This window comes from Papaver somniferum, chromosome 6, assembly GCF_003573695.1.
Source record: "Papaver somniferum cultivar HN1 chromosome 6, ASM357369v1, whole genome shotgun sequence".
Taxonomy (NCBI): domain Eukaryota; kingdom Viridiplantae; phylum Streptophyta; class Magnoliopsida; order Ranunculales; family Papaveraceae; genus Papaver; species Papaver somniferum.
In genome coordinates this window covers 173130330-173148201 of record NC_039363.1, presented here as the reverse complement: position 1 = coordinate 173148201, position 17872 = coordinate 173130330, and the positions used below count along the sequence as shown (strand labels likewise).

Below are 17872 nucleotides of genomic sequence, written 5' to 3'. Positions count from 1 at the left end.
CATGCAGGTTCATGTACATGTGCAGTTGAATTATGACGAAACCAATTATGGTTTCATCTTATTTATGATGAAACCAAAATTGGTTCCATCTATCAATGAACATGTATAATATCTCTTATAATTTTTCTTACAATTGAAATGGGAAGCAATTGCAGGTGGTGAATTGGATTGTGGAGCTGAGTAGAGTCAGCTAGGAGATGTTGCTGCCGCTGCTTTCAGATTGGCAGTATGCAAGTGTAGTTGCTGGTATTGTTGATATGGTTATTGCAGTGATGGGTTTGATATGGTTATTGCAGTGACAGGGTCTTGTGACGAGTTTCATTTGATGCTGCTAGTAAGCTCCGGTTGCAGCTGAAGTTAATATTATAGAGAAGGTGGTACTGGTGTTGACTTTGAGTTGGTTCTCTACGAAGAATGGTTTGAGTTGATGCTTGAGAATGGTTTTTAAGTACAGTTGCAGGTTGAGAGTGTAGAGAAGAACTGAGATGCCTATGTTGGTGGTGATTATGAACTGCAGCTGGTGATAATCAGAATCCATGGAGGAACTGGTGTTGCTATGGTTGAATTAATATTGATATTGCAGGTCCAGTTGAAGATCAAACTGAGCCTGAAATGGAGCATTTGTGGTGTTCAGGTATGAGCTTGAACTGAAATGGAAGGCAGTAATGCAGTGGGTATGGGATTTGAAGTGAATTTGTAGTTGCAGGTGCAATGAAGTGCTCCAAAATCGGTTTCATCGTATTTCAACAATGTATTTCTATCCATGAAGATGTATAATACCTCTTAAAAAATTTCTTGCCGGTGATTTCTCACGAAACCAAGATGAAACCAAAATCGGTTTCATCGTATTTATGATGAAACCAAAATCGGTTTCATCGTATTTATGATGAAACCAAAATCGGTTTCATCGTATTTTTGGGAGGTGGTGGTGGTGGGCGGTCGTGGTGCTGGTTTTGGTCGGCGGTGGTCGATAGTGGTGGTGCTGGATGGTAGGGTGGCTGGTATTGGTGGTGCAATTACGTAGTATCGGTGGTGGTGGTGGTGGTGGTCGGAGGTGGTGGCGGTGGTGGTCGACAATGGTGGTGCTGGATGGTAGGGTGACTGGCAGTGGTGGTGCAATTGCGCAGTATCGGTGGCGGCGGCGTGCGGCGGAGCGGTGGTGGTCGGTGACGGCGGTGGTGGTCGGTGGCGGCGGCGACGGTGGTGGTCGGTGGCGGCGGTGGCGGAAGGTGGCGTTGGCGGTGGTCGGAGGTGGTGGCGGTGGCGGCGGTGGTCGGAAGTGGTGGCGGTGGTTATCGGTGGCGGCGTTTCTTATTGGTGGTTGTTTATTTCTTGTTGGGGGTGACAATATAATAAAAATTAAAGTGTGGTTGATATTTGTTTTTGTTGGGGTGATTTAAACTAGAAGGGTAATATAGACAGTTTATATTAAATGGGGTTTTTGTGAACAATTTGTTTTGTTGGAGTTTTTGTATATGGATAGTGACACCTTTGGGGTTATAACTCGCGGACCGTATTAATATTTATTTGTGATGCAAAATGGGTTGCTTTACAATCTAGAAGTATTTTCTATACTGTAGTTTGTACATTATATGATTTATTAATTTCATGTTCAAGATATTTTGATTTTTAATGTACATTCTTGATGTCATGGTGGTGGCGACAGGTGTTGTTGGTGGTGGATGTTTGTTGCACTTGACTATATGTCACACCAAAGAAGGTACAAATGGTGATAAGTGACTGAGATTGTGAACTGAATGGTGATCAGTGATTGAGATTGTGGACTGAATGGTATTGGTGTTTATATCAAAGAAGGTACAAATGGGTCTGGTGGTTTGATTGCAATTTGGAAATGTTTGTTATGGTTTGAACGCACATCTACTGATTTGTGGTTTTGGACTCTGAGATCTGGATATCGATGGTGATAAACTGATAATAATGGTGGTTTTGGGCTGCTATTACAGTTGGTTGTTTTGCATCAACATAATAAGTCATGTTTTTGTAGTCTAAATTGCATTAATTGAACTAGTTGCCTTCGCTTTTGAAGACAATTTGAACTAGTTGCCTTCGCTTTTAAATTAACTTGGGCTAGTTGCTTCCATTTTTGAAGATAACTTTGTGCTAGTTGCCTTCGCTTTTGAAGACAATTTTAGCTAGTTGCCTCAGATTTGGAGACGACTTGAGTTAGTTGGCTCCATTTTGTTTTGCAACTTGTTCCTGTGCACTATTTATTGGAGACAACTTGAGCTAGTTGCCTCCTATATGGACATTATTTATTGGAGACAACTTGAGCTAGTTGCCTCCACTTTTGGAGGCAACTTGAGCTAGTTTCCTCCGATATGGACACAACTTCAGCAAGTTGACTCCACATGGTAGTGGTGGTCGTCGGCAGTTGGCGGCGGTGATGGTGGTTGACGACGGTGGCGGTTAACGGCGGCGGTGTGTTTGGTGGCGGTGGTGGTGGGCGGTGGTGGTCGTCGGTGGTGGTGGTCGTCGGTGGTGGTGGTTGGCGGTGGACAATGGTGGTGGGCAGTAGATGTAATTTTATTATTTTATTTTATTTTTATTTTTTGAATAGTGGTTAGTGTTTTTGTATATACACTACACAAAAGAGAGTATTTTAGTAATGTATTAAGCTTAGGGGTATTTGTAAAGCTCATAAGCATATATTTACAAGAAGGCTATTATTGGGGCATCACACTCCATTAGAGGGGCTTCACTTGGATTCTTAGTGTCCAAGAAAGAAGTTATGGGATATCCTAACACATAAACAAAATGTCTAGATTACCCTTGAACTAAAATAAAAATTTAAAAACCTAATTTTTTCTATTCTAATTCATAAAAAAACTGTTCCTCTTCCTTCTCAATAATTTCAGTTCAATTCAACTTCAATTCACTTCATCGTTGAGATTACGTCTAGGTTCGCCAATCGTAATTTCAGTTTTTGAAGAACTTACGTCCAGACCGTAGAATTAGCTTACATGTTGGTTTACGTCCAGGTTTCTCATCATTCCAACCGTAGAAATTGAAGTCACGTCCAGGTTCCTTTTAATTCCAACCGTAGAAAATGAATTTACGTCCAGGTTTATCTTATATGCTAATCTAGACGTAATTCTTCTTGGATTTTTTAGAAGAAGCTTCAAATTGGATTACGTCTAGGTTCGTGATGTAATTTTTTCAGACGTAATCTTCCACGTCTAGGTTCGCGAAGTAAACTTTCCAGGCGTAATCTTCTACGTCTAGGTTCGTGAAATTTTTTCCAGACGTATTCTCCCACGTCTGGGTTTCTGAAGTGTTTGGCATGACATATTACCAACCGTAATTCAATTTTGTCCTATTGGAAACCAGTTACGGTTTGGAGTTCTTCCAAAATCTAGACGTAAACCTAAATTACGGTTGGCAACGAAGCTAAACCCAACCGTAATTTTCCATGAAAGTCTAAAAATCTCAAACTTTTTGAGTACTTAAGCTAGTTTTGAGCGAAATTGAACCCATGGGAGATAGTTTGGAGGTGTACATGTTGATTTTCAACCATTGGTTCTTCACTTTGTTGATTTATTTCTTCAATTGGTTGAGATTCATCATCATTTTGTGTTAAATCCTCTCTACTATCTAACAAATCATCCATCTATTGGTCTCCAACATGAGGAATGTAAAACTTGTTTTCTCTATCATACAAAGATTCACCCACCTCGAATTGATAACTTGTTTCATCCATTTTTGTTGAGTGAATCAAAAAAATCTAGGTTTTGAAAGAAATCTTTAATTTTTTTTCTTTTTCCTCTTCTCTCTAGTTTTTTTTCCCACAAAAACTTTGCCCCAGAATTAACAAAATTCATCTTCTTAGTTTAAATAGATAATAATTAAATTAAATTAAAATTAACTACATAAGGGTTGTTTGGTCCTTACAACATTGTTTGAGATAAGGGGTTTTTGATATTACTTATGGGTGACCCGTTTTTGTCCTATTAGGTGACCCCCCTCTAATGGAGTGTGACGCCCCAATAATAACCTTCATTTACAATGGGTCTCATAGTAGGGGTATATAGATAATATTCCCTTTATTTTATTTATCAACTGGTACGCGAGTTACAACCCCAAAGGTGTCACCATCCTTCCACAAAAAACCCATCAAAACAAAAGTAACACAAAAAACCCATCAAAACAAAATTAACACAAAAATCCCAAATTTAAATGTTGGTTTCATCATAATGAAACCAAAATAAAATTTGATGAAACCAACATTTAAATTTGGAATTTTTGTATCAATTTTTAAAATTTGGAGTTTTTATATCAATTTTGTTTACGATGGAGTTTTAATGGATCCCGACATTTGAATGGGATTTTTGTACCACAAGTTTGGTCACCTTGGATTTTTATGACTAGTTTTGTTTATCAACCCTTCAAAACCATTCGATATTACTCTCCTTCTCAGAATAAAAAAGAAATTAAAAAAGTTGATATTTCTTTTTCATTATTCTCTTTCTCTCTCTCTACCGTCCCCGCGATTGCAGGGCTCTAGTTTCCCTTTCTCTCTCTCCTCATTTCAGAGTTTCTTCTTCTCTAATCTCTGAATTCAATCTCTCTCGAATAATCAGTAGATCTTCAAATAAGTGCTGCCAAATCCTTCAATCTCTCGATTTCAGGATTCGTTAATAATACACATCTCGATTTCAATTTCGCGATGTTTTTCTGAGAATCTTGTATCTCAGATTTTTGTTTTTACAGATCTGAGTATTCGATTGGTTCGTTCTTGGAGGAGATTTCTCTAAATTTTGTCTGTCAAGATGTTTTGGCGCATGGCAGGATTGTCTACGGCTTCTCCCGTAAGTTCAATTCCGAATTTCTAATTGTTTTCTTGGAGGAATTTCGTTGATTGAGTGAGTTGTACTGTTTTGATTTAAGTTTAGTGTATGGAGTTTGGGATTAGATTAGGTAACTTCAGTTATACGAGAATAAGGTTTTGAGTTCATCATTTTTATAATTCGATTATATCAGCAAAGACATGAGTGTGAAGAATGGGAATGGGAACAAGGAGTCAGGAGTGAGTCAGCAAATAACTAATTAGTCAGGAGATGAATTAGTTGGGGCTTTAGAATTGAATATTGTATCCAAGTGATGATAGGAAAAGAGTAGGGAATGAATGTTTTCCCAAAGCATTTTTAACTGTTTTGTGGCAATTGATTTCGAGCTATGGATTTTGTGATTTTAATATTGTATCTTCTTACTTAGAGGGATCAGAACTATGTTGATTATAAAGGAATTAGGAAAAGAAAAGAACCTAAATATCAAGGGCATGCGTTACATTTTATTGCATAAGGAATTAAAATTTGTCCATATAACTTAAAAAAGAAGAAGTCCTAACTCCTAATGTAGAAGCCTAGAAGTAGAAAACTTATCTAAGTGATTATTAGTATAATGACCGACACTGCAACATGGTATTTATTGTCCATTGAATATTTATATTGATAGCAACTTTCAGTTAAATTTGTTATTTAGCATCAAGCTTTTGCACTTCTGTAACAGCAAGGTGTTCATGTTTGTTCGCTCATTACAGGTAGAGACCATATTGGATAAGGATAACTTTACTCTAGATGAACTTCTTGACGAAGATGAAATAATTCAAGAATGCAAAGCTCTGAATGGCCGCCTTATCAATTTGTAACTCCTCTCTCTTTTTGTCTTGTATTTGTATGTCATAACTGGTACACTTTTATAACATTATTTTTCTTAGATGGTCTATTTCGTGTATGTTATATTTCTACGTGTTGCTGTGGTTTTGTGGATTTCCATATTTTCTTTCTGTTTCTTACCGTCATTAAGTTGAATTGGTTTGCCTTACAACTTAATACATACTCATTTTCTGGATCAATCTGTGAGACACATATCAGACTAATTGTATGTTTTGCTCTGATGCCTAAACATAGACAACGTGATCTTCTTGTAGTGGAGAATATATTCTTAGATAATATATAGCAGCGTGATTATAAGGCTTGTAACTGTAGTGTATTGATCAAATTGAAAAGCATGAAAAGTATAGCATGATTGTAGGACTGTTTCAGTATTAGGTCTGCATTCTCTTAAGATATTGCAATTTTGATAGAGGAAAGTGAAACAGGATTATGTTAGTTTATATGCTTCCCCGGCCCCGGGAGTGAATTTATTGGTTTATATTGGCAGGCTTTATCTTCAGTAATCTAGTTATTGTAGTGACATGGCTGTGGTCCCTCTAATTAGAATCAACTGGGCCGTCATGAACTATCTCAACTCTTGGAATCATCTTAAAACGTGTTTAGGAAGTCAAAAGTCAACTTTTTGTAGTAGGAAAAATAGCTTTGCGTAGGAATAAGTTGGTACATAACCAACATACTGATGTCTAATCTTTTCATCTACATCATAACCATCTCAACCTTTTTGATTTTTCAATTACCAGGAGCACTTCTACATCTTTCAGAAGCACATGCGCTTCTGCTATAGTTGCCAAACATTAAGTCTTATGTATGGCTTCTCTTTTAATTGTAATTTTTATGTCATATTTTTATAGCCTTCGGGAAAGACCTCAGGTGGAGCAACTGCTTCGGTACATTGTGGAAGAAGCACCCGAGGATGCTGAAAAGAGGAGGACTTTCAAGTATATGCACTGAGCTCTTGCTAACTTAGTTGGAATTAACACGAGACATTTCCTGATTGTGTGTGCCATCTCATTGTAATGTAGGTTCCCATTTATTGCTTGTGAGATATTTACTTGTGAAGTTGATATCATACTGAAAACATTGGTGGAGGATGAAGAGGTAATAATAAGCTTATAAACTTTTGTTCAGTAAAAGTATTTGATATTCGACAATTACAACCCATCTCTATTCACTTTTAGTTTTCTGATTACCTCTAGGCTGTTGGATATGCTGTTTACCCATCTGCTTGTTGGTTAATTTTGCAGTTGATGAATTTGCTGTTCTCATTCTTGAAGCCAGACCGCTCTCACAGTACGTTACTGGCTGGCTACTTCAGTAAGGTATTAGAAGACTCTCCTTCGTTATGGGTATTGTTACTTCTTTTATGCAGTCATTGTTCATTCTCGAAATTTCCGTCTCATGATTTTTATGTGGACTTTTCCCCTAGGTTGTTGTGTCCTTGATGATGCGTAAAACAGTTCCTTTTATGAATTTTATCCAAGTAAGTTGGCGTGTTACTCCTTTGTGTTGATTTCACTTTTGCATAGTTGCATGCCAAATTTCATGTTCATGGCTTTTCATTGCGGCAAAATATAACCTTCAATGTTTGCAGCCATTTGGGTTTTATCCTCCATTGCATCAGTTTTCCTGCTAGCCAGTTACTACACGGGAAATATTTTTTTATTTTGTTGTTACTTATTACAGAGTTGGCAGAAAATTCTACTTGTGACTCATGTAGGTTTATAATTTGGGGTTTTAAATGCTGCCACTCTTGATTGCTTTTCTGTGTATGTTGTTACAGTATGTATTTATGTTTTCCATGACTTGTATTTTTTATCATGAAAGATATCAATTGGTTTGCCTTTGTGTCACATGGTGTTAGATCCAACACATTCTAGGAAATTACTATTTATTTTCTTTTGGGTTTTCAGCTACACGCTTGTTCACTTGGTGCTGTAACTCTCCATATTTTGAAGAAAAAATATGGAGTTGATCAACATGATAAAAATAAAAAGAACAGTAAAAAAACTCGTCGTTATTGGTTATAGTCAAATCTTTGTTTAGTCCGTTCTAACCAAAGTAAGAGTACCTTCATAACTTCCATGAACTCCTGTATCCTTGAGAATTGCAGTTTGTTGTTGCTACAACTAACTGTGTTGAAGTTTATCCACCAGAATTAGATAATCTACACCCACTAAGCTTACCACTCCAAAAACTGTGTTAGTCTGAATGTTTAACCTAGATGAAGACTATCTTCATGTGAATGGACATAAAGTTGATTCACAATTGTGATCTGTTGACGCTTTTTTTGTTTTTGTTTTTGTTTCATGGCGGTATTGAATATTTGACATTGGTTAGAAGCTCTAACTCAATTCTGTTTGCCTACTAGTTTTGAATGCTTGCAAAAGGCCTTATCTGCCTGCTTTCTTGTACACTGTTTGATAATCATATTTTTTTGACATGAAATTAATTCTGGTCTCCTTTTATTTATTCGTGTAGGCTCATCAGGAAATTTTTCACCAGCTGGTTGATCTTATAGGAATCACATCCATTATGGAGGTTGGTATCCAACGACTATAATGTGTTAAAACTGTAGCAAGTGATCCTTCTGGTATCTTCATTTGGGGATTGAAATAAGATCATACTTTTAACTGTTACTAGGCATTATTGCTTTGCGCATCAGTCTAGTGGTTGCAAAACCGTTAGACACGCATTATCATTTTCAACAGCTGGTTTTGTACTCTTGTGAGTACATATCCTTTTTGGTTAGGAAAAATGTTAGGACCCCTTTGATGAATGTAAGCCCTATATCATCATTTCTTCTTACAGTTTTGCCGCTTAAAATGCTATTTAGTGTCCTGTGTATGGAAACTCATTCGACTGAGGGGTCCTGGCTCCTGTAGGGATTAGTTGGGAGTATCCGGGAAAAAAAGAATTAAGTAGAAATAGAAATGTAATGTTAGAAAGAAATAAAGAGGTAAATAGAACAGTGGTAAGCATTAATGATGAAATAACAGAGAACTGAGTACATAAAAGAACGTATAGTAGAAGAGAAAAGGGAACAGGAGGGTGGCTGCATGTTTTTGTTTCCTTTTCTCTTATAACTTCTTTTACTGGCCCACTTCATATTCTAAGACATTGTAAAACTGAATATATCCATCAATAGGCCTAAATCACAGCTTAAACCCCAACAGAATATTAACTAATCGTCAAAATTCGGCGCCTTTTATAACCCAGTAGGCGCAGAACGCCTAAAGTTTTTGGGTACCTTATCACACCTGATCAGGTCTAGGCGCCGATTTTTGTTACACAGGCTGTGTGGTGTACGCTCTTTTATTCTTTAGGTTGTTGGATTATCAGGTTATGTAATAGCCTAATTGGCATATTTACTTTGATGAGCAGGTTTTAGTTCGCCTAATTGGTGCTGACGAACATATGTACACCAATTATATGGATGCTATGCAGTGGTTAGAAGAAACAAATGTGCTTGAGATGATTGTGGATAAGTTTAGCTCATCGGTAAGCAGACTACTTTTTTTGTAGTCTTACAACGGTATGTATGTTAGAAAATTTGGCACCTGAGAAAATGCCGGTGAAACTGTTACAGGATTGTCCTGAAGTGCATGCCAATGCAGCAGAAATTCTTTGTGCTATTACTCGATATGCTCCTCTTGGGCTTTCGGCAAAAATTTCTAGCCCTAGGTACTGTTTCATTTTACCATGTGAGACTTCGTCAGAGTTCAGATTGTGTGGTTTCAGTTTTTTCCTGATTTTACTGATAAGCCTTCGGTTACTATTTTTTTTTTTTTTTGTAGCTTTGTGGGAAGCTTGTTCCGTCATGCACTGGAATCATCAAGACCTAAATCTGTTTTAGTCAACTCTTTATCTGTATGCGTATCTTTGTTGGATCCTAAAAGATTAACATCGGGTCCATACCATACATACAGAGGCCAGTTGACTCAAGGTCCATCAATAACTGCAAATCCAGAAACAATAAATGGAATGTTGGAGAGTGTTGGTAAGATTATCTTTTATGTTGGTGAAGTCATATAGTTTCCATTATCTCACGAAAGCAAGCGTTAGTTTATTGTGTACCATGTAGCTTTAAGTAGAGGAAACACACATGACATTATGTTGGATATGTATATGTAACTGTGAGAAATGGTCGTTGGCTTGAGCATTTTTCTGAAACATTTGCAGAGTATTATGTGAAAAACAAGCAGCCAATTATGATCTTTATGTAATTTGTTTCTTTAGATTGAACTTGTAACAACGAACAAGACTGAAAGTAGAAAACCTGTATTACAACCTCGAATTGCTGAATGGAACACACAGGTTTTCTCTGGACGCATATGCAAAATTGATCGTAAAGCAATAGTTTTGGCTTACTATAAAGAGTAAAGCTTATCATATTGAATATCTAGGTGGGAAGGGTTCTAACATGCTTTTGATGTTGATTTATGTTGTTAAAAAGAAAATTGCATATGTTATCTCTTCCTGGAGATCTAAATATTTTCCTGATCAACACAATAGATTTTCTGATTATCTGGATGAATTTGCAGAATTATGCATTATAGTTTCTGCTCCTTTTTTTTTTTCTTTTCGATTTTATAAAATTACGTCTTTATTACCGCAGGTGATTTACTTAAGCTACTGGATGTTTCGTCTAGCGATAATGTCTTACCAACCACATATGGGAAACTGCAGCCTCCTCTTGGAAAGCATCGTCTGAAGGTGTTTTGTATTTCTCTTATTCTTGGTTAATTTTCATATAAACTGGTCATTAGCTGAAGATCCTTCGTATTCTGAGGTGTTCAAGTTGTGTGCTGTAAGATAGTCACCGGTTCACTGAGACTATATCACATTTTTTTCCGATAATTGTAAAATTCGTATTCAGTGTTTTCTTTAAATAAAACCAGCGTATAATGATGCTTAAGTACTTGCATAAAGTGTTACTTGGTGTAAGAATGGCACTCGTTGTATCCCGAGTCCATTCATGATCCAGTAGGGGGAGCAGCCCAACGAGGACCTGATTGAATGTTGTGCAAGAAAAGACCCCCGTTGTTATCTCGACCCAATGCCAATAGTTTATATGATAATTGTAGGGTTTAGTGTGGTCATCTGAATGCTTTTTCATTGTTGCTCATATATTGATACCAGTTGTATGTAAACCTTGCCAGATAGTGGAGTTCATCTCGATCTTGTTGTCTATTGGTAGTGAAGCTGCTGAGAGGGAGTTGACTGCTCTAGGAGCCATTAAGTGTATTCTTGATTTGTTTTTTGAGTAAGTTTTCATCTCTTTTAAGTTTTTGAACATACTGCTAACAGAATTTATGGATTTATAATTAGATTATCAAATTCATTTCGCATCATGATTTCTGTAGGTACCCATTCCATAACTTTCTCCATCATCATGTGGAGACTATTATTCTCGCATGCTTGGATGGTAAGAAAACAGTACTCACTGAGCATCTTCTTCAAGATTGTAAACTTGTTGAGAAAATTCTTGAGGCGGAAAAAAGTGTCACCCTGTCAACTGATCAAAATAAGGTATACATCTATAAATTGATACTCTGGTTCGTACAATGTGGAATTTTCTTTCTCGTAACTGCTGCTGCGTAAGGTTGTCTATCCTTATTGTTCTACACTCCCTGTCTATGTTTTTAGTGTATTGCCTGTCTCATCTGTATTTAAACTGCCTTTTGCAGCCAACATGTCCTGCCGAAGGAAGATCACCACCCAGGATAGGGAATATTGGACACATCACACGTATAGCTAACAAACTTGTTCAGTTGGGGAATAGCAACAGTCAAGTTCAAGCATTTCTGCAGGTTTATTAGGAACTCCTATATATTTGTTTTGCTTGATTTTTGTTTTTAAATTATGAATATCACTTCTCAGTGCTAACCTCTTCTTGCTAAAAGATTAACACAATGGCTTGACAAACCAAAGTATATTTTTCCAGTACTTCTTGTTGTCTATTATCCTTCCTATATTTTAGTGTTATTTTGTGTTCATTTATGCCGAGCTTTCAAATTACTCTTTCCATGAATTATCAAAAGCTCTCTTTCATGTGGAGAGATTGTGGCTTTTGATCAAATTGCATACCTACTGATTTAGCTTTAAAAACATGATTTATTTCTCTAATATATTTTGATCTATTTTGTCAAATTTCCGTGACGACCCTCTAGTTTGCTTTCCAATGTTTCATTTCCTTGTCAATGTTATAAACACTGGCTTCTCTCATTGGTTTTTCTTTTCAGGAAAACACTGAATGGGGTGATTGGCATGCAAACATACTGGTCAAACGTAATACAGCAGAAAACGTCTATCAGTGGGCCTGCGGGTATGTTGTTTCCTATACTCTGTTTTGAGTTGTTAATCACATGCAGCGGTATCCATCTCCCAGTTATGGTAGACCATTCTCAGGGTCTTAAGAGAAAATAGTATATGCGTCAAACAGAAAACAGTAGGAAGTGTCTTTCTGTGGGTGTGTGAGTAGGTTGATCTCTGTATCGTGTTTTGAGTTGTCAATCGCATGCAGCATTTGTCCATCTCCCAGTTGCTTGTTGACCATTCTCAGGGTCTCATGAGAGGAATCAAATATGACAGGGTATCCGTCTTTTAGCATATGATTATCTAACTTTCAGGCATAGAAGAGCATTTTAGAGTAGATATAAGACGTTCTCTTCTGCTATTTTTTCGAACAATGTTTAAGATAACGCTTAGTCATTTATTAGCTATAGAAGAGCATTTTAGCGTAGATAGAAGACGTTCTCTTCTGCTATTTTTTCGAACAATGTTTAAGATAATGCTTAGTCATTTATTAGCTAATTGCTTCCTTCGAGTAGCTTTAATTCTGATCAGGTAGATTACATGCCACCTTTGGAATTTGCTGAGCTCATAAACAGACACGACCAATATTTTGGGCAATTTGATCATTTAAGTTATATATATATATATATATATATAATCACTGTTGTCATTGTTATATGCAGAGTTTTCCTGCTTTAAACTGATTCTGACTTGTGTGACATGAAATTTTGGTAGTTATGATGAAACTTATCGCAATTAGTAGGATGAGCATATCCCAGCATCTTGTCTGAGCAGTCATCCATGTGGCTGCTGTGCAGTTAGAGAGGAGTATCTTGTATATCCCAGCATCATGTCAGATTATTGTTTTCAGCTTAATCTATTTTTCAGCACAATAGAGCTTGTCGTTGCTTCCTTGACTCAAGTCAGTTGAACTAAATAGTGCAAAAAGATAGATTTCGTTCTGGCTCACGAGGTCATCAACGATTGTCTTCCCTAGTTGTAGTAGAATCACAATTATTATTATTGTTTTTGATCGATAAAGAATTTGATTCTGCCGAGAACTCAGGTTCTTGGTAGTCACTATTATTTTGAAATAAAATAATATGTGAGTACGTGTACTTTTTTAAGTCCTTGTCTCATTCCTTGTGTAATGTGTGACTATGTGTACTTTTTTAAGTGAAGTCGGCACTCAGCAGTCTTTCTATTCACCTAATTAAAAAAAACATTCTTATATTCTGATAAGTTTGGTGTACTTTGTACTGTTGAAGTAGTGATTGTTTGTTGCCTATTTATCGTGTAACATTTACATAATAGTGCAGTGTTTGCTGAATTTATTTGTACCACACATACTAATAATATAATAATTGCAGGAGACCAACTGCATTACAGGATCGGAATAGGGATAGCGACGATGATGATTTTCGAGACAGAGATTATGATGTAGCAGCCCTAGCTAATAACTTGAGCCAGGCCTTTCGATATGGCATTTATAGTAATGATGATGCTGAAGAGGTACATTTGAGTTGCTCTTTGCTACCTTTTTTTAGGTTTATTCATGGAAGACTGCTGTTATGGGGTACATCTTTTATGACTTTACAAAAACTTGAACCCAGAAACTGGAAATGGAAACCATCAGAAGACTATGAATCTCTTACGAGATATTGAGATAACTTAGTTATCTCATTTTGTTTCATTTTGAATTTGTTAATAGTTAATTACGGTAATGTTTTTTCCACCTTTTTGCAACCAAAAGATATCCTTCTGGTTTTTTTGTGCTTCTCGACTTCCCTTGTCCCCCTGCTAGTCTTCTCGACCCAGCCTAAACTTCATCAGTTACTCACATATTTTACGCTAGTAAAGATACTGTTGGCCCACTGATGAAAATAACTATTATTTTGAGTATTCTGCAAAAATTATATACGCTCATCTATGTTACTCAATGCCTGCAGGCTCATGGCTCACTCGAACGCGATGACGAGGTATTCTCATACACAAATATTCCTGATTTTTCTGCTTATGCATGCCACGTAGATTCTCCATCTCTGATGGGCGGGCAGCCTTGTTTTTCTACCTTCACTTTTGAGAAAAAGATGTTACCAAGGATGATCATTAATGGCCACTCAGCATGACTTGATATACTCCTATCATATCTGTAGCCTTTACTTATGTTTGAACTGTTTATTTCATATGTTCTGTTTGCAGGATGTGTACTTTGATGATGAATCTGCAGAGGTTGTGATATCATCTCTTCGTTTAGGTGATGAGCAGGACAGGTATTTTGGAGGCCCTTGTACTACTGACTTTTTCGTATTATACACAACAGTAATGCACCATCTTTCTAGCAGCGCACATTTACGAGCTTAGATATGAATAAATAAGGCAACTCAGATAATATCAGGCATCCTATTACATACTGGGGTTTTTACTCTAAATAAACTGTTTGTTCCGAATTGAGGTTGATGCTCGAATTAATTGATTTGACTGTTTGTGTAGGCTTTAATAGTGGGATTCACCATGTTCAGTGTTTGAATATTGCAAGAGTCATGTTATTCCGAATGCTGACCTATTTTTGGTGCTGGTTTTTGTGCTTTCAGTAGTTCTCTTTTCACAAACTCCAATTGGTTTGCTTTTGAGGAAGACAGAGCTGCTAACGAGCGATCAAATGCAGAGAAGCCTGGTCCTCTAAGCAGTAGCAGCGATGATGAGGTCATTGTAGGCGAAGATGACGACTTAGTAGACACTGCCACGTCTTCAGTGCCTGAACCTAGCATGAGTGCTGATGATTCACAAGCATCTGTAAATTTGGATGAGAGTAGTTTGGAAGAAGATACTAAAAGACTATCTGTTGGTGAAGGTGATAAACCACCAGAGTGGGTCCAATGGAGAGAGACTTCTGATATAGAGCAGTCTCCAGATCTATCAAATGGTGAGATTGGGGCAGATTTGGAGGACAAGATCGATGGAGTTGTTGACACCATAGCTCCTGTTAAATCTGATTTGGAAGACAAGATTGATGCGGTTGTGGATGCTGTGACAACTGAACCTTCTTCCAGTTCCGACGAAGCCATAAATACTAATGAGTCGGTTGAAGCTGATTTTGAAGGCCAAACAGGTGTTGCTATTGTTTCAACTGAACCATCTATGCCCACCCTCGTTGAAGCCATTGATAGAGATGAGCCTGTTAAAGGATCATCAAATCTGGAAATTGAGAATCCTAGTTCCGAACCATCTGAAACATCAGTAGTGTGTGATATAGGTCCAGTTTCAGATCGTACACTTGATAAGATGGAAGTAGGAGAAGCAGAAGAAGCTGTCTCAACTGCAGATGTCAAGCCGAATGCGGTTGTGGCTATTGAAAATGCTGGATCAGATTGATGGAAAGTTGAGCATATTTTTGGCTGAATTTGAGGAACTGATCTTGCGCAGGACTAAGATAGTGAAGGCTGAAAGGAATGATCTGATGCTGAAGGAAATTGCATTGTCAGTCAAATTCTTACCTACATCGGTACAGCCCTTTGTACATCTTTGAGAAGGGCTTTATCATTGCATTTGAAGGGTAGGGACTGAATCCCGTTCTCTTATACCGATGGATCATCAGTGTACAAAGTGAGTGCTCACTCTCTTTTCTCCCTCTCTGTAACCGGAGGAGTCGCGGAAAGTAGTAGATTCTTAAATTGAAGTTTCTTTTACCACTACCTCTCCCTCAGCATCTTCAGCAATGGGAGGCTGATAATGTGTGCATTAATAATTTTTCACAGTTGAGTTAGCTGCATGATGTTCCTACTCACATTTCAGATGAACATAAAAAAAAAATATGGGGCCATTGGTTCTTTTGTGAAGTAACTAGATGTCTTCTTAGTGAAAGTTATTCATTTTGTTAATAATTGTTTGTCCTCGAATGAAGCTGGACCCAGATTCACTTTTTTACAATCTTACTCACTCTAATTATAGTTGGTATACCCTGTAATTTAGTTTGATGAGGCAGGCTGAAGCATTCTTGAAGTTTTTCTTGTTTCCGGGTACTTAATACGCCTGAGTTGGCGAAAATAGTAAACCATTTGTTCGTCCTTGATGTTGCTGGTTCATTGCAATAGGTCCCTTGTTCAGGGCAACCGGTACACGAGTCTAGAATTTCCATAGACGAGTCCAAAACTTCCATATATTGAGATTCTAAAATTTCCATATTCGAGTCTAAAACTTCCATATATTGAGATATTCTTTATATTCTATTAATTTCTCGCTAATGGTTCATTTATAGAAAGCCGAATATATGTAAGTAGTCGTCTTGTCCTAAAACAGAAGCTACCTCTCTCCTTGACTGATATCCGCTTTGATCCAAATTTAGCGAAAACCTCCATTATTATTACCAAGGTATCTGTGCTTTAATCCTTTATTTATGTTGATCCTTTATTTATGTTGTGATTGCTGATATAGTTGGTTTATTAACCTTTAAATGTCAAAATCTTGCCTTCATTAAATCTTGTCAAACAATAATCAATGCATTGTTAATCTTGTCCTAAATCTTTTATTGTAAAGTAGTAAAAGTAAACCCATAAACCCTAGTTCTGCAGTGAATCTTCCACACCAGAAACCCTTTAAATCTTATTTGACATAAAGATCTGCAAAACAGACGTTGGTTCATGAGTTTAAGAGATGATAATATTTTGATTGTTCATGTCATGAACTTTTGTGTCAATGCTATAGGAGACGAGATCATGCATGATAGTAGCTAATTACAGTTTACTGTTTTAAGGGACAGGATGGGACGCGCAAAACTGGATATGAAACTCATATCCAATTTGAAGAAAAGGAAAGAAACTTATCAAAAGAGGAGGATAGGGTTAAAAAAGAAGCTCGTGGAATTCACTATACTTTGTGATGTGCCTGCGTGCATGATTCTCTATGGACCCAGCCAAGGTAACCGTCCAGTTGAAGTGGAGACATGGCCGCCTGAACTTGATAAAGTTAATGGCATTATCGAACGGTATCGACAAGTACCCGAGGAAGATAAACAAAAACGGCGTCAGGATCTTTATGATTTCTTTCAAGAACGTAAGAAGAAAACTGAAGCTGATCTCGGTAAGTTACGGAAAGAACACGATGAATTTCAATACTTTGATGATCAGTTCAAAGGGTTAGCTGTTGAGCAACTTCAACAAGTTTTACAAAGACTAGGATCCAAGATGGAAAGTGTGGATGAGAGAATCGAACAAAAGAAAAACCAGGATATGAAAGGGATGACTAACCAGTCCAATGTAGCACCTTATTCCATGCCAAACACTTCATTTGAAGGAAACATGTTCAGGAATAACAGTCAACAACAACTTGACGGGTCTCTGTATAGACCATTGTTCGGTGGTCAAGGTGTCTTAACAGAATCATCACAGCCAAAGACGAATGACTATCAACCCTATGATATGTTTAATACTGCATATCCCTACGGAAATATCTCTTACGATCCCCCAATGCTCTCAAGGGGGAACATGGAATTTGGAAATCCGGGATCCTCTACATTCAGCATGATGCCGACACCGACGTTGATGCCAATACCTTGGTCAGGTTCGATGCCTTCGGCTGGGTATCCATCTCAGGCGCATTACTATCAATCACCAATGCAGCATGGATCTTCATCATCTCATGAGCCTCAACATTCGTTCACCATCAACTCATTTCCCATGTCTTCAGGACCAGCTTTACGTCAGATGAATTACCCGCCAGAAAGAATCTTTTAGCATTCAAGAACAAGTGAACAAGTACAAACCACAGTGATTTAGCTTTCAACTACTTATTGCTCCCTAGGGTTTACTATATCTGCATTGTCTTTTATTATTTTTATATATAACTAGGTGGGCAATATGGTTTTGTATACAAGCTAGAACTTTATT

The 17872-nt window shown here is 37.3% G+C and overlaps 2 protein-coding genes across 3 annotated transcripts; both read left to right on the top strand.

Annotated features, from left to right (window-relative positions):
• The first annotated feature begins 4469 nt into the window (after window positions 1-4469).
• Window positions 4470-15964, top strand: LOC113290148 (serine/threonine-protein phosphatase 6 regulatory subunit 2-like). 2 transcript variants are annotated; one of them, XM_026539687.1, is made up of 19 exons: window positions 4470-4826; window positions 5558-5661; window positions 6545-6631; window positions 6716-6791; window positions 6938-7012; window positions 7120-7173; window positions 8172-8231; window positions 9075-9191; window positions 9280-9374; window positions 9488-9690; window positions 10309-10406; window positions 10853-10956; window positions 11057-11222; window positions 11381-11503; window positions 11936-12018; window positions 13358-13499; window positions 13937-13966; window positions 14190-14260; window positions 14585-15964. In XM_026539687.1, exons 1-19 carry the CDS (start codon window positions 4788-4790, stop codon window positions 15360-15362), a joined length of 2505 nt encoding a protein of 834 aa, XP_026395472.1. In that variant the 5' UTR covers window positions 4470-4787; the 3' UTR covers window positions 15363-15964. The 2 variants fall into 2 exon arrangements, with proteins under 2 accessions (XP_026395472.1, XP_026395471.1); XM_026539686.1 differs by having other exon boundaries at window positions 14582-15964.
• A 791-nt stretch (window positions 15965-16755) lies between these two features.
• Window positions 16756-17719, top strand: LOC113291820 (agamous-like MADS-box protein AGL81). Its single transcript, XM_026541310.1, has one exon. The coding sequence runs from the start codon at window positions 16769-16771 to the stop codon at window positions 17717-17719; it is 951 nt and encodes a 316-aa protein (XP_026397095.1). The 5' UTR covers window positions 16756-16768.
• The last annotated feature ends 153 nt before the right edge of the window (window positions 17720-17872 follow it).

Coding starts and splice junctions, on each gene's coding strand:
- LOC113291820 (XM_026541310.1), top strand. CDS start 16,769: ATGAAACTCATATCCAATTTGAAGAAAAGGAAAGAAACTTATCAAAAG.
- LOC113290148 (XM_026539686.1), top strand. CDS start 4,788: ATGTTTTGGCGCATGGCAGGATTGTCTACGGCTTCTCCC. Junction 7,174..8,171: donor CTTTTATGAATTTTATCCAA/GTAAGTTGGCGT, acceptor TTATTCGTGTAG/GCTCATCAGGAAATTTTTCA. Junction 10,407..10,852: donor TTGGAAAGCATCGTCTGAAG/GTGTTTTGTATT, acceptor AAACCTTGCCAG/ATAGTGGAGTTCATCTCGAT.